Genomic DNA, 26,534 nt, shown 5'->3' on the forward strand with positions numbered 1-26,534 from the left:
GTGAGTGGTCTGAACTGCCGAGCCGTCTTAACATTCCTCATATTTTTTCCACTCCTTCTTCCATGGCGTTTCTTGAGCCTGGGGTGATTTATTCATTATGTGGAGCATCTGAAGGAATAGGTAAAAATAATCACTAGACTTCACATTGAAGTTGGAAGTTGCCAGCTGCCAAGTCATTAAATGAAAGTAAACTGCCATTTTCATATGCAGAACTAGCCGTGGATAGTTTGGAAATGTTAGATGTTTACACTTATGCCAAAGAATATAAAGTATCAAGTCTAAAACTGACATGATCACCCCTATGTTTATGGGGGACAGTTGTCAATTTCTGAAAGCTAATAAGGAAAAATTATATAAATCAAGGGGGTTACTGCCTTTTAGATATGAAGATTTAAAATCACAAATGGGCAAAGCCAACCATCTCCCCAGTCTCCCCCAGGATTGTTTGTTGGACTTGATAACACAAATCTAAACTCATGTGGGAAAGGAAAAGACCCACACAAATCTGGAGGAAGGAAACTCAATAGAGAGACGTGTTCCAGTAAAGATTCCCAGGTATAGCTCTTGGGATAGTATAGGGATGGCCAAGATACTGTCAGACCTTGATTGGCCAATTTGATTCCTAAAAAGAGACCCATGTATGTGTGCTGGGTGGGATGGTGCAGACTTTTAATCCCAGTACTTGGGAGACAGAGGCAGGAGGATCTCTGTGAGTTTGAGGTCAACTTGGTCTACATTGTGAGTTCCAGGACAGCTAAGACTATGTAGAAAGACTCTATCCTAAGGTGGGGATGGAGGTGGAGAGGGGAGAGGGGAGAGGGGAGAGAGAAGAGAGAGGAGAGGGGAGAGGGGAGGGGATAAGGAAGGGGAGGGGAGAGGTAGGTGTGTGTGTGTGTGCGTGCGTGCGTGCGTGCGTGCGTGCGTGCGTGCGTGTGTGTGTGTGAGTGTGTGTGAGTGAAAGCTTGATGATGACGACAAGGCAGAGAAAGGCTATGCCATTTTATAAGTGACACTGCGTCCATTTTCTAAGACCAGTACAGATAAGACAATCATAGGTGTACATAACAACTTCCCGTCTTATAAAGTCTCAAATTAGTTTTGGATGAATCTGTGACTCCAGCTTGCTTAGTATCTAACATTGAGGACAGACCTGCAACTAAGTATCTGTCTTCCCTGGGGAGTGTGGCTCCTTGTATCCTAAGTGTAGACTTAGTGTAGCCTTTGTCTGCCTTCATCTCCTTCCACCTCAGCCACTCCAACAACTCCATCCTCCCATCTGAACGTAGGTCCATCTTCACTCTACTCCTTTCCTGCATGTGCAAAGGCACTCAATCTGGCTGCAGCAGGTTGGGCAGAGAATACACCTGTCTCTTCCTTGGTCCTCAAAGGCAGGTTCATAAATGGGGTATTCAGACATGGAGTGCAGAGCATGTGTGTCTTACAAGGGAGGCCCGCCTACAGATCTTTTTCTTCTTTGGAAAGCTTCCACGAACCAGTTTCTTAAATCCTGTACTAATTAAGTCATGTGCTAATTCCCTGAAGGCTTTACCTTCAAGCAGCCTCTTAGTCCTGAAGGGAAGCTGGCTCTTGGCGCAGTCGTGAAGGTAATTTTTACTTCCTCTGTTGGTAGATAGGAAAGTATGCTATGCCACGTGGGAAGGTGTAGTGGGACTGCGAATCTGTAAGGCAGACAAGGTGGCACAGTGCCTGTGATCTCAGTACTTGGGAGATCGTGACAAAAGTGTTGTAGAGTTCAAGGCCTGAAACAGTTGTGCTCAAATGTGATCCTTATAAAGGTTGTGAGGAGCCTTAGAAGCCAGCATACTTCAGGAGGAAAGGTAGATTTACATTTTCATTTCCCGCAGCATCAGGAACATCTGCTCCCAAACCCACCTCTCTTTCATTTTGCAGGCTAATTCCTGGCCCTTTGCCAGGCTGAGCTCAAGGCTTAATGACTGATTTCTTTTTTGAGACATTTCTCAAAACATGTCTTTTCTCGTCTATTTCGTTTTCTTTTCTCATTCACAGAGAAATGAGTAACACTGGTCAGGATGAAAATGAGCAGACCAAGCAAGGCAGATGAGTCAGGGTAGGAACTGAAGCTCCCATGCTGAGAGCAGGCATCACGCAGTGGCCAGGGTGGACAGAGCCCTGTCCTAGCCTCCCATCTGTGCGGGATGAATTCAGTGAACACTGAGGTCTCTCGCCCACTCATTTAAACAAAGCAGAAAGGAGCCTCACCAAGATCCCCACCAAGTACTCTTGAAATAAGTTTTGCCTGCCTTTGGAAAGTTCCTGAAACCAGTGGAACAAATGAGGCATTTGTTACTCCAGAGAAAAGAGTTCTGGTTTCCATTGCTGGAAATTCAATACCTTTGAGCTTTAATGACATTTGTGTGAAGTACATACGGTATATGCATCTATCACGGATAGACACAGACATGCTATGTACATGTAGCAATAGCCTGTATTTGAACTATTACAAAGAACAGTTTAAATCCCATCTTTAAAAAGCATGACTTCTCTTTCTGCCATTTTTCTCCCACCCGCCCCCATCCCAGAATGGGTTTTATCTATCCTCCTTACCCCCACTTTTGATCCCAGAATGGTTTTTATCTGTCCCTAGAAGGGCACAATGGCTAAAGGGCAGTGACAAATGGAAATTATGTACACAAAAGGATAATGCTACAGAAGTCTCTTTTTATTACGGCAGCTATTTGGAAATTATAGTGCATTTTCCCCATTGAAACAAACTTGTTCCTGGCTGGCTTCCCAGGCCAACCCACAAAAGCTTACTTAATCCATAATGTCTGTGCAGTATGGTACCATGTTAATTGTTCTATAGAACCCAAGCACCACCCTAAGGTTCCCATGGATAAATGCATTTCAAGTTTAAATTGAGATTCCAGGAACATATTGTCCCTTGCTACCCCAGGCAATGGCAGCTCCCTGTCCTCAGTTCTCGCCCACCTCTTCCTTCCCACCACTGCTGTGATCATCATACCTGATGTGTGCTGGTTTTTATGTGACATGTGTGTTTTTTTTTTTTAACACGGAATTAGAGGGATAATTCTCAGATAGGTTATAGCCTAGAGCAGAAAAGCCCAGAGAGAGAGAGAGAGAGAGAGAGAGAGAGAGAGAGAGAGAGAGAGAGAGACTGCTGCTTGATGAACTGTTTAAATAATAAAAACAGGGCTACGCACAGTATGGACTCCACACTTGTGCTCATTTTCTTCTTTTAAGATTTATTTTATGTGTGAGTTTTTCCCCTGCACGTCTGTGTGTGCACCGCATGCATGCCTGTCCCCCTTGGAGGCCAAAGGAGGGCGCTAGATCCTCTGAAAATGCACTGATTGATGGTGGGAAAGCAGGGTAACTCCCAGCATCTGACTTTGAAGTAGTCTTTAAGATGATATTTAATTTCATTCAGCTAAGCAAGTGAAAATTGCCTGTTAGTTTACGTGCAAATGTCCCTCCTGTGATCAGCTGTATACCGAGTCACAGTACTTGCTGTCTTGCTGTGTCACACGGCTGGCAGGTCGGTAGAATGTTGAGACAGTTCCTTGGGACATCCGCCATTGTGATTGCTGAAGGTGCCAGGAAACCTTAGCTTACCTGAGACCCCTCTGGGTCTCTGTTTCTACATCTCTGTCAGCTGATGCTGCCTGTGATGGCAGGTCTTGGTTGTCAGGTTGACACATCTGGGAAGAAGGACCCTTGCTTCTGAAACTGTCTCCGTCACCTTGGCCCCGGAGCGGGGGGATGGGCGGCTCCGGTGAGCATTTTCTTGAGTTCTGATTGATAGAGAAGGGCACACCACACTGATCGGTGTCTGGGATGAGAAAGGTAGCTTGGGGCTGGAGAGATTGCTGATCACTTAAGGGTACTTGTTGCTCTTCCAGAGGACCCAGGTTCAGTTCCCAGCCATCTTCAGGGTATCCAACATCTCTGGGTTTCTACACACCCACACATTATTTCAAATGAACAAATAAACTGACTAAATAAAAATAAACCTTAAACAAAAGGAAGTTAGCTAAGGAGTTAGAAATAGAGTGATGGTAGGGTACTTAGCCAGCATTGGTGAAACCCTAGGTTCAAAAGTTCGATCCCGAGGGTAGGGGGTGGGGAAGAAAGAACTCCAGGGTGCACCCTTAAGCATAGATGTGTGCTGACCGTGATCGGGGAGCATGCCAGTAAGCAAAACTCCTCTGTGGTTTCTCCTATAAGTTCCTGCCTTGAACTCCTGCCCTGACTTTCCTGAGGTCTGCAACCTAGAAGTGTTAAGATGAAATAAACTGTCTTAGGGTTTGACTGATGTGAACAGCCACCATGACCAATACAAGTCTTATAATGGACAACATTTAATTGGGGGGTGGCTTACAGGTTCAGAGGTTCAGTCCATTAACATCAAGGTGGGAGCATGGAAGTGTCTAAGGCAGGCATGGTGCAGGCAGAGCTGAGAGTTCTACATCTTCATCTGAAGGCTGCTAGCAGAAGACTGCCTTCCGGGCAGCTAGGATGAGGGTCTTATAGCCCATACCCACAATGACGCACCTACTCCAACAAGGCCACACCTACTTTAACGGGGCCATACCTTCTAATCATGCCACTCCCTGGGCTGAGCATATACAAACCATCCCATAAATAAACCCTTTTCTCCCTGAGTTGCTTTTGGTCCTGATGTTTATCACAGCAGTAGAAAGCGAACTGGTGACTATAGATGCTTACGCACTATGTGAACTCTGACTTAGGACATGGGCTCTGGGCTTTAAAAAAACTGCCTAAGAATGCCAGTAAAGCTGGAACTGAACACAGCTTTGTCACTGTGTGCAGGAGATCTGCTCATCCCAGATTGCCCTGGACTTTGCTGGCTTTTGTCACGAAGTCCCATTATCCCGAGTATCACCTCGGTCTCAGCAAAGGACCGTTGGCCACTGCAACTGTGTTAGGAGAAAGTGTGTAATGGAAAGGTCTTCTGCCCAGTGTGCCAAGGAAGGCCTTCAGATATTAACTAAGATAAACATAACACTTCTGGCGAAACATACTTTTAAATAACAACCTGATGACTTCAGGTACCCTGAACAAGCACACCCAAGCTTTCAGCAATATTGTTCTTCCCCTGTCCCCCCAGGTGTAATAGGCAGCAGGTCCTGAGCTCCATTAGCCTGGAGGAAGAGGGAGATGGCCTGCCTTCACCTCACTTTTGGTTGTCTCTGTTCATGTGTGCATTTTCACAGAGAAAAGGCAAACCTCGCTGTTACCGTCTGCAATGACAAGGAGGAGATCATGGCCCACTCCATCTTCTTGGACTATCCCAACTGGAATGTTGCCAAGCAGGACAACTGGATCCCAGTGTTCAGGGAACTTGACAAAGAAATCCCATGCACAGTAAGAAAGCACAAAGCATGCTGATTAGAACAGTCTGACTGTGGACAGTAAGAAAACACATAGCATGTTTGTTAGAACAACCCAGCTGTGGAAGGGAGGGACTGGCTTCAGACCAGCGTCATTCAGTTTCTGGGTCGAGAAGCATCCTAACAGTTAAGAACAGAGCAATAGAATGCTGGAGCCCAGGAGGCCAGAGTATACAGGATGGGTACATGGTGGCCCTATCAGCCGGCTGCCCCTATGACCTACCTCATGCTTTTAAATTAACAAGCACTGCAAGCAAAGGATTTGCGTGTCACATCCACTGACATCCCTGTGTCCTTGCTGAGGTCTGTGATATCCTAGGAAGGTCCCTGTCACCTAGGCAGTTGCCCTAGAAGTGACAGCAGAGCTTCAGAATTAGCCGTATTCTGTAACATTTAAAATGCCCTGGTAGAGGGTGGCACCTTTGAGTTCAGGAGGCCATTGTAGATTTGAGGTTAGCTAGTCTGAACTGGGATGTGCTGTAAATATAAGATATACACTGGATTCGAAGTACTCAATAAAAAAGTGTGAAGTATGCCACCAGTGAGGTTTTCTTTTTAATATTAAATATCCAGGTGTGGCCGAACACTCCTGTAATCACAATAATTGAAAGGCTGAAGCAGGAGGATTTGTGAGTTCAAGTCAGTGCTATGTAGTAAGTGGCCAGCCAGGTCTCTGTCACAAGACCTTGTCTCAAAGCAAATAAACAGTCAAATCCAATAATTTGCATATTGAGTTATTATTAATATTAATTTTATAATGAACATATTAGGCTAAATAAAACATTCAAAACCAATGTGCTTGGGGTTGGGGATTTAGCTCAGTGGTAGAGCGCTTGCCTAGCAAGTGCAAGGCCCTGGGTTCGGCCCCCAGCTCCAAAAAAAAAAAAAACCAAAAAAAAACCAACGTGCTTATCCATCCTTATTCTTGGGCATATGTATGCCTGGATGCATATGCACATCCATATGTGTAAATGCTGCTGAATATATGACGTGGCACATCTGTGGAGGTCAGGGCAGCCTTGGGTGAAGAATTGTGAGTTTGACCTGTGACCTTGAAAATTCCCCCAGAAGCACATAGCACAAACTCCAAACCCAGATAGCAATAAACAATAGGGTTCTAAGTACCTTCTACGTGTTAATCCTTTAATCTCATAACCTCTCTGAGCATCTGCTTGACATCGAACAGGGCTGGCCTTGGAGTATATGGCTTACTGCTTGCTTCATTTATCTAGAACATTCAAGCTTTGTTCTCTAAATGTCTTTAAGACAAAAGCCACTACTTCGGTGGCAAATGCTCTGAGGATTTAATTAGAGCTCAGTGGGTGCTGCTCAGCAGAAATGTAAGGTTTGCTTCCACCTTATTTCTACCAAGGTCTCATTTTGTTGTTTTTCTGCTGCCCACGCCAAGGCAGCTGGGCCTCAAGTTCCCAGGCATTTGCCTTTTTCCTCCTTCCATGTTCATGTAGGAGTGTTAGGATTCTAGACATGCCTATCTTTTCTGTGTGCATTTTGGGGATTTGAACTCAGATCTTCACATTTACACAGCAAGCACTTTTGCCCACAGAGTCATCTCCCTAGCCCCAACTCTTATTCTTTTTCAATGTATTTGCCAGAAAGTGTGGCATTATATTTTGGTTTGCATCTGTAACCTTACATTTCTGCTGAGCAGCACCCACTGAGCCCTAATTAAATCCTCAGAGTATCGTCTACCCCATTAGCATTTGCCACCGAAGTAGTGGCTTTTGTCTTAAAGACATTTAGAGAGCAAAGCTTGAATTTTCTAGATAAATGAAGCAAGCAGTAAGCCATATACTCCAAGGCCAGCCCTGTTCGATGTCAAGCAGATGCTCAGAGAGGTTATGAGATTAAAGGATTAACACGTAGAAGGTACTTAGAACCCTATTGTTTATTGCTATCTGGGTTTGGAGTTTGTGCTGTGTGCTTCTGGGGGAATTTTCAAGGTCACAGGTCAAACTCACAATTCTTCTCTTGCCAATTCCTGCGGAGTGCTTCTGAGTCACACGCCATCTAACAGACATGGAGACAACACATAGCTATGTTGTTGGTAGCCCAAGGCCACCTAGAAAACTACAGTTAGCTCTTTTTATCTTCAGGTTTCGCACCCATGGATTCAACTGACTAGTGATGGAAAGTGTTTTTTTTTTTTTTTTTAATAATTGCACATGAATTGAACACACACAGAGCTTCTTCTTGTTATTTCCAAATAACACTGGAGACCACCCCCTGGAGCCACACTTAAACGCCATTAAACATGGTAAGATATGCACACCAGAGACATATGCACAGATACTGCACCACTTGAAAGAGGGACCAGAGTCGAGCATCCATCCATTTTGATATCTGCAGAGGTCCAGGAACCAATATCCAAAACTGACACCAAGGGAGGGACAGCCTTACTAGGAGACACACAGAGTCCCCACTTTCCCAGTGCAGATGCCAGCACTACTGGCAGCAGTCATCTGTATCTGTGTCGTTTCTAGGGTGCTCATGAACACAGGGACTGAGAGACGCTACGTGGGAGTACTGTTATTGTTTAGGTCAGCTAATCTCCAAAAGTTAAAAGGATAGAGCTCTTTCAAAGCTTGGCTGCTGAGAGCCGTGTGAGAGTCCTGCTTCTCTGAGTTCTTAACTCCCAGGTTTTCTGGATCCCAGGAGTCATAATTTGATCTGGACTCTGGGAATGTTGAGCAATAACAACGACAATAAAAAAGAGAGCCTTTGGATGCCTAATGTGGCATCTGCCTTCCATCCTTCAATTTCATAAGAGAATCTCTCCCCCGTGTCTCATGAATAGAGCAGCAGCTGCTGGCTCGGGAGCCCCAGGGAAAGGGTGATTGTCTTTCACTTGGGGTAGACACCCCCAAAGGCAAGACCATGGAGTCCATAATCGATTTCACTCCCCTGCAGGCTCTTCCCTACTCACAATTCATCCACGAGGGCAGGAGCAAGGGCCGGGTGATGAATTTAAGGTAATGAGGACTACCTCGTTACCTTAAATAATTGCGTGCTAGTCAGGCAGAAGGCAGTGAGTGAAGTGTTGAGGGAGCTCAGGCTGCTCTCTGGGCATCTTGTCATTTTGCTGTAAGCTGTCACCCACACGTGCTGTCCAGCTCTGCCATTGGGACTGCTCTGAGCCCTGTCAGGTCCAGCCTTTGACGTCCGTCTTTTTTTTTTTTTTACTCCTGCAGTCTCTGAATACACTGTTTATGCACTTCTTTGTGGCTGTGGACGAGTACGCCACTGGCTGCCTCAAGGAGATCATCCGGTGAGTGGAGCGCGCCTTATAGATGGCGATCATAGAGGATGCCCTACGAAATAGTTTTCAAATGACATGTAGCATTTAATTTGCTTATAGTTTATTATCATATCTATCCTCTTTAATAGCAGCGGTAAAGAAAATAATTGAATTCTTTACATTCGTTCTCTATCAAGCTCTCATTTTAAACTACCCTCTGAGGCCGACAGGTAGTTCAGGCATTTAAAGAAATGGATCTGAGTGGTCAGGAAGGAGTCTGGCCTCACACACTTACAGGTTTTTCAAAATAAGAGTTCCCTGTCTCTCCCTTCAGAAATGCGTATGGTCACGACAGCCTGCAGTAGCATCCCAAATAATAGGGTGTGTGGAAGGATGGTTAGCAAAGCCATCAAGTCATGGCGATGCATCTCTGACAGCCTGTACAGACCTCTGGGTGGGGATGGGGGGGGCGGGGCTCAGCTTTCAAAGCACTGTGTAATGTCACACCAGACCATCCAGATGCCAGGTCAAAGGTTAATGTCAGCTGAAATCTGGTGCGCCACTCGGACATCATGCCCTTTTATTCCCGCAGCCTCCACCCAGACAGACAAGAGAGGAGCTCTTTGGAATTGGAGGAAAAGTAGAGTGGGAAGAAAGTAGCCTGGGAGACGCTCAGGCCTTGGCAGGCAGGGAGCAACTGAGCCCATGTAACGTTCCAGACGCCTCATTTCCTCAGGGGCAGGGAGTATGACTGCTTTGTTATTAACACTGTCCCACCCTGTCTTTCCTCTCCAGGACTGTGTTCAAGGCAGTACCAGAACTGTACTTCATATTCCTTATAGTGCCAACATATGTGAGTCTAGGTAAGGTCCTCACCAGGCCAGTGCCCCCAGTAGCTGACAGGGAACTTAAGCTTAAAGTAACACGCCTGGGAATGGGAAAGAAGCTTGGTCATCAGACTTCAAGCACCTCCCGTGTATACTTGATTGTGACCAGTAAGGCTCCATGTGGAATGGGGACCACGTTTTGTTCTGAAATCCTAAAGTTATCCCTCGATCAAACAAGGACACGTTTCTTTCTTTTCTGTGACTTAGGCTCAACTCTGATAACTGTGTTTGACCAAGTGGGGAACATTCCATGTATGAACTATGATGAAGAGTTTGCCGTGCACATATGTCACAGGCACGACCACTACCCTCAGCTGCACATTCGCAAAGCCAGGTATGGTTGGCACAGTGCCTGTGTGATGTGAACCTCTCAGGATGGTCATTTTTTATAAGAGACTTTTGAAGGGATCCCCCAATCAAATAGATTAAATTTTTATGATATCATAACCTTCATTCAAGGATTCCTAGAGTCTCTTGGATAGCATAATTAGCAAAACTGTTTTCATTTGGTTCTGTGTGGCTGCAGAATTACTCGTTTACTGCTAGGGGGAGGGTGGTGGTGGTCTAAAACATAGTCCTTAATCCTGCAGCGAGTTAGAAAACTATCAAATAAAGCACATTTGAAAATGAATCTGCCCATTTACTTTTCCTGTAAAACCCACCAGTGTTCTGACACTTAGTGAATAAAGGATACTGTTGTCTCCAAGAGTTTTTCAGTTGGAGTCAGTACCATCAGTGTCCCATAACATTCCCCAAGTGTAGCAGTTTAAGGGTATAGCCGTATACCCTTAAAGTACTTTTTCCAAGGTAGCCCTACTCTATCTTTCACCCTGCTTCCCCCATTACAGTATGACTTTCCTAGTCCTCTCGTCAGTTGGTGGGCTGTGGATGCCCTCTGTGTGACTCTGGGAAGTTGTGAGTGCTCTCCCCGGTACAGCTAGGTGGAGTGGTGCATTAAGCCTTGGAAGCTTCTGCCTGGTTCTCTTTGGATGCTTGCTCTGAAGGAAGTCAGCTGTGGATCGGGAGGGCTTCCACCCCAGGACGGCTGTGACGGAGAGGCCTCATGGTGGTATGCTAGTCAGCAGCACAGTCACAGCAGTGTATGTGAGTCACCGCAGGCAGCCAGGGAGGGAGGGTGTCTGTAGGTGTAGGCAGGTAGGGTAACGGACCTGGAAGAGGTGAAAATGAAATTTTGGTTCGGATTGACTTCGGTCAGTCTGGAAGTTTGATGCCAGGTGGTTTATTGCCAGTATATTTAAATGCAGTATAGTGTGGAGAAAAGTTCCCCATACATTCCCTAGTGCATGAAGAGGAGGATATATAAAAGGTCAAATCAGGGTACATGTCATCGCTTCCAACAAGGTGAGTTCTGGAGACAGGCTACCTGCATTAGCTTAAGAGCCTAAGAAAGGATCTGGGCTGGTTTCAGTCATACATACAGGTAGATGTTATGGGCTATTAGCCACCTCTAGACCTGGTTGAGGGAACTTGGAGCCCCTGGCTGTATAGATAACGTAAGGGTCATTAGACTATTAGGGATCTCTGGTCCTAGTCATTCTGGTCGTGGTAGCTTGGAAGAGTCTCTGGCTGTAAGTGTCATCATTTAGATGATGAGCCGCCTCTAATTGTGGTTGTAGAAGCTGGATATGGCCTGGCCCAACAGATAACACAGGTCACCAGGCTATTCATCCCCTGCAATTCCCAGCTTTCTGGGGAAACAGGTTATATGCTCGTCCCCCTGAAAGGACACTCCTGGGTGCTTAACATTCTTGGTTTTCCTGAAAACGTGTGGGAGATTTGTGCTCTTAACAAGGCAGCCTAAGAGGACACCTTACTTCAGCGACCTGAGTCCCCAAGTGAGGATCCTTTATGTCCCCAATAGAGCGCTAGCTTAAAATTATGAGGACACAGTAGCCTGCTTTGAACTAAGTATATCATCACACAGATGATAGCTTCTCTGTGGAGGAAGAGGGTGTAGTGTTCCATCATCATTTTTAAGAGCATGTGACGATGACAGTTTAGATCTAGATTCTGATCTAGATTCTGCCACTTGTCAGTGAGCTAATTTGCAAAAAGGAATTGATGCTGCAGGGGCCACGTGTCTCTCTGCTAGCAGTGTAATATGTTTTCCGTGGCACAGAACTGTTGTGACCTACGGTAAGTCTTGCACTTAGTGTACCTCTGAGTACATATAACAGTCCAGGAAGCACTGAATATCATTTATTGCAGGCACTGGAGTCTTGCCTACCTTGTGCAGTTTCCTGAGGTTAATGCCAGCACCACACATATCACAAAGGTGCTGAGAGTTAAGTGGAGGAGAGGGGCCTGTCTGCAATGAACTATAAGGATATTTAGTTTGTATGAGGGAAGGACATAGAGCAATAAACAGAGCCTCATATGCCCTCCCCACTTAAGAATGGCCCTCTGAGTGTTTACTCATTTCACACTGTGGTAATCCTTGCAATGGATGCTACTCCACTGAACAGAATGAGCGAGCTGCTCCTGTAGCGACTGCATGGATCAATCTAAGAAGATTCGCGCTGAATAAAAGGAGATAGAGAATATATATATATATATTAGCTCAGTCTTATAATGTACATGGATGTAAAGCTAGTCTGTAGATCAGGTTGGTGGCACCTATAATCCGACAGAAAGTGAGACTGGGAGGGGCAAGAGGGACTTGTGCAGGGGCAGGTGGCCTTGAGAGTGCACGGGTGGGGGACACGTACAGTTGTCCAAACTCATCAATCTGTATTCTGAAGATCATGCGCCTTCTTCTATCTTATTATACCTCCCCGAAAAAATAAAAGAAATAAAGACTTCACAAACAAGGTGACCTCTTGAGGTTGGTTTCGGAAGGGGATGAATCACAATTCAACCAAAGAGGCAGAATGGGCAAAGGTGCGGAAGCAGGAACTCCCTGGAATGGCCGTCACCAGGCAGATAGGCAGGTATGGCTGCTTTCTCTTTCATGTGTGGTGGGAAGGGAGCCCCTGGGCAGGGACACCCTTAGCCATTCGGGAAGTTAGCTTCTTTAAAGCCGTTTTATTAATAACATATTCACAAATTGGCAATTTTGTTTTTTTAAATGGAAAATTCCCATAAATGAAAATTTTAGTATATTTTAGGAAATCTAATAGTTATTATACCTTTATCTTAATTTCACTTTAAAAGCTCTCAGTTTTTCCCTGCCATTTTTACTATATTTGAAGGATAGGTTCTCTTAGTTAATAATACTCTCAGATTCAGGGATTAGAACTACTCATAGGGAGGCATAGATGCAAGCACTTTTGACCTTCCCCCCCACCATATCTGCTCTGCATCCAAGAATTCAATGGAAATACCTCCTCCACAAACAAAACACACTGGCAGGCATCGTGCTTGCTTGCCGTGTAGAAGATCCCAAATTCAAGCTCTAGTTATGCGTAGAACAATGAACCCATTCAGATTTTTTTTGGGGGGAAATCACCTCTGAGCCTGGCATGTTGGCATGTTCGTGTTCTCCCTGCACCAGGAAGCAGAAGCAGGAGGATCCTGGGTCAAAGCTACATGGATTCTGGGCTACACAAAAGCCCGGATATACAGGGGGTAGCTAGGGTGGGAGGACTGGAGAAATGGTTCAGCAATTAAGATGACTTGCTGTTCTCACAAAGGACCCGGTTTAGTTCACAGCACCCACTTGGCACCTTGTAACTGTAACTCTGCTTCCAGGGGACCCGATACATCCCTCAGCTTCTGTGGGCACTGAATACATTATACAGTGTTTGTGATTATATGCTCTGTCATTTATACACTTAATATAGCAGCTCACCATCTTTATAGTTAACTAGTAGCTGGAGGTGAGAGGCTTACGAGGCCCTACTTTCCCTATGGTAAGACAGAAAGTGAGACTGGGAGAGACAAGAGGGAGTTGTGGTAACTGAGGGAGGGAGCTACGCTTTCTTCAGGAGTATCCACTAGAAATTGCCCATGCTTCTGTGACTGACGTCTACTCATGCTCCAGGAAACAACCCCAGTGAAAGTCCTTGGGGCATCAATTAAAAAAATAAATACAAGGTAGAAGGTGGGTTTAATGGGGGAGAGGAAGGCAATCGGCAGGAAGAGGATAAGAGAAGGTATTGAGGGGCAAATGGATTGAAATATATCATATATATATGTATATATATACATATATATATATATATATATATATGAATATGAGAACATCACACCCAATCCCATTGTCACACATAACTTAAGATAATAAAGCCATTAAATCAGGCTCTTTCTTGTTCTTCCTGATGACTGCCTGTTCTGTGATGCCTTGTCCATTGTGTGGCCATAACTCATTTAACTGTTTGTTACTTACAGAAATGATAATGGTTGGTTTTGATTGTCACCTTGATCCTGTTGATGGGTACCTGGGAGCCTGTATTTGTGAGGGAATTTGCAGAGAGGATTTACTAAGGTGAAGACATCCTGAATGTGGGCAGCACCACCCTCTAGTCAGGAATAGAAGGGAAGCCAGAGAGTGAGCACAGGCACTGTCGTTTCTGTTTCTAGGTGTTCATGTTCTGAACAGCTCATCACAGCCTCCCCACCAAGTCACATCTGAGAGTCAGAATAAACATTTCCCTATTTTAAGTTGTTCCTCTCAGGTATTTGGTATAACAGGGTACACTGACACAGAAGTTTAGTTGTTTTTCTATAACATAGATACCATGGGAAAATATTAATCATGGTATTTTATTTTCAATAACATAGGTACCTAAAAGAGGGATATCTGTAGATGAGAAATACTAAGACTTAAAAGCTGTTCTCAAGTTGTTCAACCAAAATATGTCAGTGTATATGATAACCAACAGTTGCTTCTTTAGACCCAGAGATTCTTTAGATTATTTGAAAAGATTCTTTTTATTTTTATTTTTCTGAGCTAGAGATCAAACTTAAGGTTTGCACACATGATTGATGAACTATATCTCCAGACCCTGGATATTTTCAGTTCTTTAAAAGTTTTTAATCTGCTAGAGCAAAATGGTATTTTGTTGGTTTAAGTTGTGCTTAGTGTGGATGAGTGTCATTTTACAAGTTTCATTTTAAATGAGCAAAACATTTCAATTTAAGGGCATTTCCAGCTTAGAGATTATCCTGATGGACGACTGAGTGTATGGACAGTTCTTTAGGGGGAGATTAGGTGGAATGTAAGGGTACAAATTAACCTATAAATGGAGTTACATTTCCAAAAGTTTTTTCTTTCAAAAATGGTTTTATCACATTTATTTGTGTGCCTGAATTTACATGCTACATAGCACATGTGTAGAGGTTGGAGGTCACCTTTGTGGGAATCAGTTCTCTCCCTTCACCTTTTGGGTACCAGGGATTGAACTCAGGTTGTCAGCAAGCACTCTTGCCCACCGTGCTGGTCCTCCAAAGTTCTTGTTGTTTGTTTTTATTTTTGTTTTTGTTTTTACATATAGTTAGTACACCCATTTGGATCTCAAGAATTATCGTTTTCCAGAGAAATAGTAAGACTTACATGTTCCAAGATTTTTGTATTAGAAAAGATGTTTTATATATGCAGTGCTCAAAGTGTCATGCACAGAAGCAGCCCATCAAAACAATCCATTTCTTATACTTAAAAAAAAAAGATTTATTTATTTTATGTATATGAATACATTGTTGCTGTCTTCAGGCACTCCAGAAGAGGGCATCAGATCCCCATTTCAGATGGTTGTGAGCTACCATGTGGTTTCTGGGAATTGAACTCAGGACCTCTGGAAAAGCAGACAGTGATCTTAACCTCTGAGCCATCTCTCCAGCCCTCTTATACTTTTTAGTAAGGTAATTTCTTTGTAAACATACTCCCTGGTATCCTATCTGCTGTTAAGGGATATAGGAAAATAGGAGAAAAGACAAAAGATGTCCTCAGTCTAGCTCCTAGGAAGTGTTTACAAAGCAAATTAAGGGGAAAGGTTTATTCTAGCTCACAGGGTCTTGAAGCGGTGGTTACACTGTAACATTGTATCTTCAGAAGACAGCTACCAACTCTATTACTGCCTAGCTCTCTAGGTTTATACAAACCAGGATTCAGGGAATGGTGCTGCCCACAGTGGGCAGGGCTTCCCACCTCCAAAAATATCATCCAGATACGCTTCCCCAGCTGTGTTCAGAGACTAACCTAACCTGGATAATCTCTCACAGGTGTGCCCAGAGACTTGTCTCTTAGTAATGCTAGATCTTGTCAAGTTGACAATACTAAACCTCATTTTCAGCCATCAATAGTTCCTATTTGGCTTCAATTTCTCTCTTGGCTTCTCGTCCCTTCCTTTTCATTTCTTTTTTCCTTTTTCCTCTCTTAAGACTTCGTAGAATGGGTTATGGCCTTCTAGTGGGCAGGGTCCACAAAGCTAGAAATAAACCTTTGGATAACTTGTCTTGACCATCCTTTGATGGCTAGCTGTTCACAACACTGAAAATTCCAAAGGAACAAATCCCAAGAGGGACGTTGTCCCAGTGTAAAGAGACAAGGAGGGCACACTAGTTCAGGAGGAGACTGTGGCACAGACAATGCTTTTGCCTGAAAAATGTATAGAAGTGGAACATTTTAAAAAGCCCCCTATCCAAAATGAACAGGTTGGAGTTTTAGGACTAGTCGGTCTAAAATTGCCTGTATCTTGAAACTTTGTGTGAACTCTACCTCTGTAAGAGTGCTAGAAACACAAAGACATTGCACAGCGTGGTGGAATGGGCGTGGCCGCATGCCTCTTAGGCCACCACATTACTCTTATTTCCCCCACATTTGACATCTGTTTCATCAGTAGCCACTTGCACTGATAATTAATGGCGATGAACACAGTTCTTAAGACACTAAACCAGGGAAGGGTTTGGGGATGTAATTATCCCTCCGCTATTTAACTAGCAACATATTCAGAACCAAAAGAATTAATGCCATAATCCCTCCCCCTGTCTCTTTCATTTACCCACGTGGAAAATGATGCTGTAATCTGCCCTTCTACTCAGACACTAATTAACGAAGTTACTCTTCCCTGTCTTTCATTGTTGGAAACAAAGCAAAGCTGCTACCGAACACACCTTTAAAAACCACAGTGTGCTTAATTAATCTTCAGTGGTGGACATGAGATGTTCCCGGCTTAGAAAGGCTGGCACGGTCTTGGAGTGGTGGTTTAGGGGAGACTAGGCCAAGAGAAGGGTTCTGTGCTGTCTGGTTGTGTTGTTAAGTAGCTTGAGTTTTCCTGCCTGGCATCCTGCCTATTTGAGGATGACTACACTTAATCATATTGGCTCAAATAGATGAAAATTTTCTTCGTTAGGAGAGAGGAAATCGGGAGCTCTATAAATGTTTAAGGAGATGAAAGTGTGCTCAAATTTGATTGGTACAGCTGCATACTTGTATCAGATCATTATATACATCTCACAAGTATATGTATAATTTGCATTAATAAAAATGTAAAACTTAAACCTTTTTAAAAAGTAAAAGAAAACATTTAAAACAAGTTTTTTTTTTTATTTTTTAAAACCTACCTTTCTTGAGGCCAGCCTGGTCCACAAATCAAGTTCCATGAAAATCACAGCTGTTAAACAAACCAGACCAAATCAAACCAAACCAAACCAAACCAAACCAAAAAACCCAAATAACAAAAAACTATCTTTCACTTCTTAATAAACATAATTCTAAATTATTTTTATTTATTTGTGTGCATGGGTATTTTCTCTGAATGTCCGTGCACCATGTATATACCTGGTACCAGAAGAAGGCATTGGATCCACGGGGCCTGGAGCTGCAGATAGCTGTGAGGAACAGCATGAGTGCTGGGAATTGAACCAAGGTCCCCTGAAAGAGCATCCGGCACTCTTAACTGCTGAGCCATCTCTCCAGCCCCAGAAGTTAATTTTATGAGACATCTGATAGTCTCATGCTTTTTTCAATTTGACTTCTAAACAGTTCATAGGGATTTAATGTTTTGAGCTCTAAGTTAAGAAGATCTGGACATGTCTTAAAAGGAGATGTAGAACAGTCACAGCATTTATCTGGGGCTTTCTTGTACCCTGGGCATTTGTCACCCAAAACCCCTGCCAGACATGTAGTTTGGTGAACAGTCCTCCAGGAGCTGTAGATAACCATTGCCAAGATTGGGACATGGAACCCAGCAGTATGGACGGCGGGGACTTACATGGCCTGACACATGGTCTTTCTAATCACACAGAAAGTTTGGATTTTAAAATTCCCCTCACTTTAAAAAAATCACATTTTTCCAATGATCAGAAGTTAAATGACTCTAAACACCTGTTTTAAAGGTCTTGCATGGACCGTTTAAAGGGTGGATTTAATTTTTGTAAGAAGACCGCTAGAGGGCACAAGAGATCTTAGAAAGAAAAAGGTACTTCTCCCCCGCCACTCCCAACCTCCACAAGTGGATAAAAAAGGAACATCTAATTGGCAACAACTTTTAAGTCGCCTTGTCCTATGTTGAGACAGTGTTCTTGATAAAAGCATAATTTGACAAAGCAAGCTATATTCTTTAGAACTAATTGGATTCTCTATCATTTTTCAAATACAGTATAATAAAATGTATTTATGATATTTAAAGTAACAACAACTTCCTTTTTAAGTAGTATATTTTTAAGTCTAGCTGGAAAATGTAGACTCTTTGAGGTCAGCAGAGGGGTCTGGGACATATTCTGGACATGCAGACTGCCTTTGTGCTGTCCTCATTGTGCTGGGGTAGTATTTCCCACCTGAGGACTTGCACAGTGGCCTTGCTAGCAGCATGTGTTACACACATCTCTCTGCCTCAAGGGAAGCCAGCCTGTGCCTTCCCTCTAGAATGGTGGCTCTACAGAGAAGACAGGATGCTGTCTCCATGAAGCAATCTGAGAAACTGTCACCAAGAGGCTCGATCAGGTTGCTAGGAAGAGTTCTTGGGATCTAGGGTGCCACCATGTACCTCCTGGCTAAGTGACTTAGTGAAGGATGAATAACTGTGTCTTCCAGAAAGCTGGTTAGGGCCACCACACAGGGCATTCTTAGTGTTGCCTCTCCCTACATTTAAAAGATATGCAAATTGCCAAGTGAGGTATCTATTGGTCGAAAGACTTGAATTCAGCTCCATTTCTGTCTGGCATGGTTTTTAAGGTCTGTTGGATACTTGAGTGCCCAAGAGAACAAGTCTGTCAGGGCGACAGCTTTTGTTCTCCTAAAAGTAAAATATTTTATAGTCAATCGCACTGACAAGCACACGGCTTCCCCACCCAAGCAGCACTCTGGATGAACGTATGAAGAAACACTACTTTTCAGAACTCTGTTTCTATTCTTCTTTGTGCTGATGGCGTGAATAACCCCAGATTAGTCATCACCATGGGGATGGTGTACACCCTGCAAACGGCAGGATGTTCCCAGTAAGCATGCCACTCTCTGTCACGGCGAGATGGGGCTGTCCTCTCGTCTGACCCCGCTAGCAGGTGCCCACAGCTTTAGACTGCTGGCTCTTAGACATCTTACTGCATGGATGGTTCTCCTTAGCCGAGGTGTTCTTTCTGTGAGGCTGGCCTTTGTCAAATGCCATCTGAGACTTTGAGGCTGATGTCATCCATTATCATTAGCGCTTAGGGTGATGCAAGATCTTAAATTATCGATTACCCCAAGGAATGCATTTAGTATGATGAGCAAGTTCCTCTCTATCCATTTTGGAGAAGGGCTTAAGGGACAGTGTTCAGAACTCCAGGCTTGGATGTTTACTTCTTGTTTTTTCCCAGGAGAGTTGGTATTGAGGTCTGATTTTGGACAGCTTTGTTAATGTGCAGTGGAAGGTTCATGGCTAGGCGTAGGGCTTGCTGTCTCTCCAGATCTTTATTCCTGTTTTTAATATCAAGTATTATTTTTTAGTCTAAGATTATGAATATGTTTCTTCACTGTATAAAACATTTACAAACATGCAAAGATAAACACACTCTTGAAAATTGGGGGCCATAATTTTATTAAGTACATCTATAAATACACACTATATAATGATCAAATTAACTACATTAACGTAGTTACCATCACCATCTCAAACTATTTTTTCTATTTTCTTCTGTTTTGTTTTCGAGACAGGAATTCACTATGTAGCATTGGCTGTCCTGAAACTCACTATTGTAGACCAGGGGGGCTTTGAACTCATAGACATCTACCTGCTGTCCCCATACCCTACCCTGTACTGGGCATAAAGTCATACTCCACCATATTCAGCCTCAAACTTTAAAAAAGATGTTTTCATTTATTCTTTGAGAATTTCACATAATCTATTTTGATCATATCCATTCCTCTTCTGCAACTCTCACCCAACTTGTTCCCCCACCCCACACCTATTTGGTCTAGTGTCTGTTGGCTGACTACTCTTGGGTGTGGCGCCTTTCCTGAGTCTCACTCACTGAAGAAAGGTGCTATTCCCTCGCCCAGCTGCAGTTGAGTGTAGCTAGGTCTGGGACTTTGTGCCCACTTCCCCTCTCCCATGCTAGGATTTTTGTCTGGCAAACTTTGTGCAGGTTTTACTGCATGCCCTCACAATCTGTATGAGTTGATCTGTACGTTTGTTTGTCTTGTTGTGTCTGGAAAATGCTGCTCCCCTTGAAGTCATCTACCGCCTCTGGCTTTTACAATGTTTCTGACACCTCTTGCACATAGATCCCTGAGCCTCAAGGGAAGGGATATGATGTAGACATTCCGTCTGGGGCTGAGCATTCTGATGTCAGCTATGCTCTGTACATTGAACAGTTGTGCATTTCTGTGTTAGTTGCCATCTACTACAAGAAGCTTCTTGGAGGAGGGTTGAACTGTGCGCTGATTTCAAGTTCTGGTTTGGACTCTTGGTTCAGCCTCCTGGCCTTGAGTAATATTTTGTATTCATTGTGCAAATAACTTTCTTATATGATGTCTGTCTTCTTCCACTTGCTTTAGTTATTGCTCTATTGCTGTGAAGAGACACCACGACCATGGCGATTCTTATGAAGTGCATTTAATTGGGGGCTGGCTTCTAGTTTCAGAGGCTTAGTCCATTATCATCATGGAGCATAGCACGGTGGTAGGCATGGCAGGCATGGACCTGGAGAGTAGCTGAGAGCCACAGGCAGAAACAGCAGCACTGAGCACGGTGTGAGCTTTTTGAAATTTCCATGCCAGTTTCTTTCTTTTTTTTTTTCTGATCCAATTGATAATTGTCCACCTAGACATACAAAGCCCTTACACATCCATCCCTTAAGAATGTTCATAACAACCTGTAAATGTGCAGAGAGGAATCTTAGCATCCACCTCCATGTTCTCTCAGCTGCTCCCTTTCTTGCTCTAGTCTCCTCCTCCTCCTCCTCTAAAACTTTTCTCCCGCCCACCCTTCCTTCTTGTCCAATGACAGGCCTTGTTCTATCTTGTATCTGCCATCACCTGCATAATGACATCCGCCTACATTTCACCCTTTTTGTCTAATTAATAAAAAAACTTTTCTCTCAAATATAAGCTGATCACAACTATTATAATTTTGTAATTAAAAGCATAAATAACTAAACCCAGTCCAACCTTTTTATCAGTTAAACAGAATATTTAGTTATCCATTCCAGCTTAAGAAAACTTAAAATCTGTTATATCCTGGTTAGCTTGTATACTGTCTAATAACTATCTAATAAAATATGTATTTTCAAAGTTAAACAGCCTGATAGGCTATGAGTCTATAATCATTCTTCAATTCCATCAGAAATCTGAGAATGATCAAATATCTATAAACATAGGAAGTCTAACATGGCTTCCAGAACTGAGAGGTTGTTTCTTTTTTTTTTTTTTTTTTTTTTTTTTTGGTTCTTTTTTTTGGAGCTGGGGACCGAACCCAGGGCCTTGTGCTTCCTAGGCAAGCGCTCTACCACTGAACTAAATCCCCAACCCCCGAACTGAGAGGTTGTAGAGACAAATTTCCACCAGCACAGTCCTCTGTTGGCAACATGTGAGTACAAGTCTTTAGCCTTCTGGCCCCAAATCAAATGACAGACTTTTGAAATGCAGTAATCTTGAAGGGCTGATAATTCTGGCTTGGCAAAATTATCAGTTGACTATTCTGCATAAGGTGTCCCTTTGTGGACAGTATTAGTCTGTAGATGAAATGGGCAGTTTCTGCCCAGTGGCTGCCTAGCCACAAAGTATTGCCTCACCTGAATGTAGAGATGTTCAATTTCTTTGTTAAATCCAACAAAGGAGAACTGTTAGAAGCAGATATGTCTCAACAAAAGATAAATAACTTTAAATCTCATATGTTCTGGATTTCTGACATTTTTGAAAACCATCTATCTATATAAGGTAATCTAGACTGTTGTCTGTTAACTTACCTTATTATATTATCTTGAAAGCACTTTAACAAACTCAGAGCCATGAATTTGCTATTTGGCCCTTAACTCACATGTGTAATCAACTCAGAAGTTTGTAATGGCATCCATAGAAGGACTGGCTCTAAACCTCGTACTTTTAAATTTTTTAACAATTAAATTCTATACCAAAGTAAAGATATGATTTTAGCTTAGTTACCAAATGCGATTATGGCTGTACAACTCAATCTATCTAATTCCTCCCTGTTAAATTATGACCAATTCTAAATTCCTCATAAAAACAACCTTAGAATAACCACTCTCTGCCCCCTAAAAGTTCAGGGAATTGGGGCAATGACTCTTCTATAACTTCTTCAAGCTGTAGATGGGTATTGAGATATCCCTGGGGGGTGGGGTAGGTAAAATGGAGCAATGTTGTAGCCTGATGTGCCTGTCTGGACTGGGCCCAGCTGAAAGTCCTTGAGATCAGGAATCCAATTCTGGAAAATATAATTCTCAAGACAAAAGTTTAGAATCAAGATACCTTTTCGTTTGATTCTCTTGAATTTAGTTCTTCGGGTGGCCTCCCTCTATCAAATCTGATCAATATAACTCTGGAAGGTGTCCAGAGCCTATCACTCATTTTAAAAACATAAAGGTAAAAATCTTCTTCCCAAATGTTCCTTAGTCTGTAACCAGAAAAGCTTGTATCTTATACTCTCTCAGAGGAATAATATAACCATAAAACTCAAAGTCACACCCATTATGAAGATTAAACAATTTTAAAAAGGAAGTAAGCTAAACAATAGTGTTAAACAATGAGCCTGTTAGGCTTTTCTAATCTGTCATATCAGGAAATTAACCCAACATTCCCATGGAGCCCATGTTAAGAGAACCTGAGATTCCTGTTGTAAATATCAAAAATAACCACAAACCCTCACTAGCCAGCATCAATGAGTCATATGGCCTTTAGTGGGGTAATTCATAAAACAAATGCCTTCTATCAATTCTAATACCAAAAAGTAAGCAACTTATCAAACCAGGACTTTAGCCCAAAATATATCAATTTGTCAAGCTCTCTATTCAAAGCCTCAGATTTTTATTTATTAATAACTTCTATACTATATGTCTGTATTCACTCTGCCTGGTGTTACAGACTTCTATCACAACTCTCTACTTGGAGTCAGTGACTAATTTTCCCTAAGTTCCGAACCATGGGTGAAAATCCCCATGTGATTCGGGTTATCTCTGTACTTTCTTCTTTTAAAACCAAACTTAATCACCTTCTAATAAAACCTGTCATTAAGAAGTAGCTTGTCTAACTAGGATTTTAACCCAAAATTCCTGTGGAGCCCACATTAGAAGGAATATGAGTATCCTGAAAGACTTTTTAAACAACTTTCTAAAGAACAGCTTTTAAGCTCTAACTCTCTGAGCTGCCACTACTTATCACAGCAGGGGACCTACAACCTGCAAGCCTGTTTGTGCTTCTTTGTTTAAGGTTCATGTGACTCAACATGGTGCTGACCTCCTCTTACTTAGAAAATAAAACTTTCTCTCAACTCTTAGGCTTACTATGTGGATTCTTGCCCACGTTGGTTCACCACCCATGGCTGTAAAATTTAAAAAAGTTCTGTATTTTATCCCACACTAGATCTGGCACCATAGTGCTCCAAGGTATCTGGTAGATATCTTAGTCTTAGTCAGCAAAGCATCTCACCCGCTTTGCTCCATCCCATAACACACTGCCGATGGCTACTCTCTGAGCCTGGCAACAATCTCTCTACCCATCCAGTTCCCAAGGCAGATTGCCGCCGTGCTAGACATACACATCCCAATTCTGTGGTGGCCCAATGTCTCCAGCCACCACAAACTCTCTTGAATTCAATTAAATCACCACATGAAAGAACACACAATAACCTCTGATCCAATTAATAATATTTAATTGCCCACCTAGACATACAAAGCCCTGTAGGTATCCATCCCTTAAGAATGTTCTTAACAGGTGAATGCCAGCAGCAAACCACTGAACTGAGAACAGGACTCCCGTTGAAGGAATCAGAGAAAGAACTTGAAGAGCTTGAAGGGGCTCGAGACCCCATATGTACAACAATGCCAAGCAACCAGAGCTTCCAGGGACTAAGCCACTACCTAAAGACTATACATGGACTGACCCTGGACTCTGACCTCATAGGTAGCAATGAATATCCTAGTAAGAGTACCAGTGTAAGGGAAGCCCTAGGTCCTGCTAAGACTGAACCCCCAGTGAACGTGATTGTTGGGGGGAGGGCGGCAATGGGGGGAGGATGGGGAGGGGAACACCCATAGAGAGGGGGAGGGAGAGGGGTTAGGGGGATGTTGGCCCGGAAACCGGGAAAGGGAATAACACTCGAAATGTAAATAAGAAATACTTAAGTTAATAAAAAAAGTAATAAAAAAATTAAAAAAAAGAATGTTCTTAACAACCTGTAAATGTGCAGAGAGGAATCTTAACATCTGCCTCCTTGTTCTCTCAGCTGCTCCTCCATGCCAGTTTCCAACTTCCAAATCCCCAGTGACTCATCTACTCCAAAAAGGCCACACCTCCTAATCCTGCTCAAATATTGCCACTCCTGATGACTAAGCATTCAAATACATGAATCTATGGGTCCATTCTCATTCAAACCACCATACCACTTAAAAATGACTAGAATATTAAATTGTTTTTCCAGTCATGTAAAATGACATACATTAATATGCATTGGTACAACCTTGACTTTCGGTAAAGAATTAGAGGCTATTTTCTTTTTTTAGAGTATTATTTTTCTGAACAGTATCATCAAGGATTCTTTATACAGAAAAAAACCTCTTGTGGAGAGGAGCCCTTTTTTTTTCAGGTTAAGAGGGAAGTGAATAGAGTGTTCTAGGTTCTTTTCTGCTGAGGGTGGGAGGCCTCTCACAGGCGAGAGGCTGCCATGGTAAAACAGGGAGCAGCAGAAGGCAAAGTAGAAAGTTATGGAGGCCATCAGTGTAGTACTCTAGGTTCAGATTTTCAGAGGAAACCCCTGGGACTAGTAACCACTTCCCCTCAGAGCTGTCAGTGGGGTCTCTTGGGAAGGTCAGCATAGAGTAAGGACCTGGACCTCATTGCCTGTCTCTGCTGCACCATGATTCAGAACTGTCCTAGAATCCTATGTCCCCAAAACTTGTGCTCAAAATACAGCAATACTATAATAACTAGACACTGTATATCCAGTGATGACCCCAATGTTGGTTTTTTTGGAAGAGGAGCCTGAAGGAAGTGTTGATGGAGGGTGAGTGGTAGAGGTAGCCTCGAAAGTCGCCGGACTTTGGAAAGGGCAGGGAGGCTTTCTAAGACCAGTGCATTTAGCAGCTCACGCATGGTTGAGATGGTTGATGTAGTGGAGGCAAGGGCCCTGTACTCACCCAGAAAGAACGAGGAGCTCGCAAGCATTGTTAAGTGAATGCTGGAGATGAGGAAAGCAGAGCTGTAAGATCACTGGTGGAGCGGCATTGGTTATACCTGCCAGTGGGATACCAGGGTGGTGATTCAGCCTTTAGAACTAAAGAAAAAACCAACAAACCTCTCCTCTGCCTGCTGACTGTGGATGTTCTCCAGGGGTTCTTACTGGTTCTTCCTATCTGCGTAATAATTACAGTATGGTACACACTCAAACATCTTCGTGTGGTATAGTGGCTGTGGTTCAGAGACAGTCCTGCATCTTTAGCAGAGTCGCCAGTGGCAGATTCAGTGTCCAGCCAAGGTGGGCTGGCTTTCCCGCCCATGCTTTAGGCACTACGCTGTATTTTTTTCCTCTCTTGTCTTTTCAAAAGACCTAACAAGCCTTGGATGGATTTGTGGCAGGGCTTCACTACATCTGGCCAAGGTGACCACTGGTATTTCTCAAAGTGATCCTATAAACTCAGAAATACGGGGGCAAGGTCAAGGGTAGCATCTGACATTCAGCCTTACTCTAAACGCACAGTTGGCGTTTGCTTTTGGCTCCCCGATCGAGCCTCAAACCTGGGAATCCCACTGATGCTCTGGTGGGAGGGAATGAGACTGCCAGTGGCCATGACGTAAGAGCCAGGATGACAGTAAAATATAAGAAGAGTTTGGCTGCTGAGATAGGAGCCACTGCCTTCCAGCCTCTCAGAGTGTTGTCAGCTAGCCATACCTTGGATAACGATGGGCGTCCCCTGGAGAATGAGCAGTGCAGCCTTCTGCCATTATCAGTATCTCCTCTTCCACAGGGAGGAGAGGGAAGTTTAGGGAATCAAGGGTATGGTGGGCCAGTTTGGAGAAATGCATAAGCAAGGTTAAGTGTTCTTTATCATAGTGCTTCCCGGAGCCTTTATTATGTAATTGTGACATCCCAGGAGAACGCCTAGAACAGGCTTTTTGCTCACTGTTTTGTTTTGTTTTGTGATGAGTTACATCCTCAGTGGCAGCTCTTCATGGGAATCTGCAAGTTATGTTGACCAGGGTTCATCTTCTAGATATTACACATGCCTTTCCCTTTGGTGCTTGACTGTTTAGTGTTTGGTATAGGTCTCTTCTTAGCTCTGAGATTTGACTTGGTGTTTGTTTGTTTGTTTTTTGTTTTTTGGGTTTTTGTTTTTGTTTTTGTTTTGTTTTGTTTTGTTTTGTTTTTTGTT

General features: G+C 43.3%; 1 protein-coding gene across 1 annotated transcript in view; it reads left to right on the forward strand.

Moving 5' to 3' along the window:
* Cfap61 (cilia and flagella associated protein 61) overlaps window positions 1–26,534 on the forward strand; it is a 260,690-nt gene that overhangs the window by 5,016 nt on the left and 229,140 nt on the right. The window contains exons 2-5 of the mRNA XM_032904350.1: window positions 5,238–5,388; window positions 8,624–8,700; window positions 9,466–9,533; window positions 9,765–9,891. Coding sequence (XP_032760241.1) covers window positions 5,238–5,388; window positions 8,624–8,700; window positions 9,466–9,533; window positions 9,765–9,891 — 423 coding nt within the window. The remainder of the gene's footprint in view (window positions 1–5,237; window positions 5,389–8,623; window positions 8,701–9,465; window positions 9,534–9,764; window positions 9,892–26,534) is intronic.

This window comes from Rattus rattus, chromosome 5, assembly GCF_011064425.1.
Source record: "Rattus rattus isolate New Zealand chromosome 5, Rrattus_CSIRO_v1, whole genome shotgun sequence".
In the NCBI taxonomy this organism is placed as follows: Eukaryota; Metazoa; Chordata; class Mammalia; order Rodentia; family Muridae; genus Rattus; species Rattus rattus.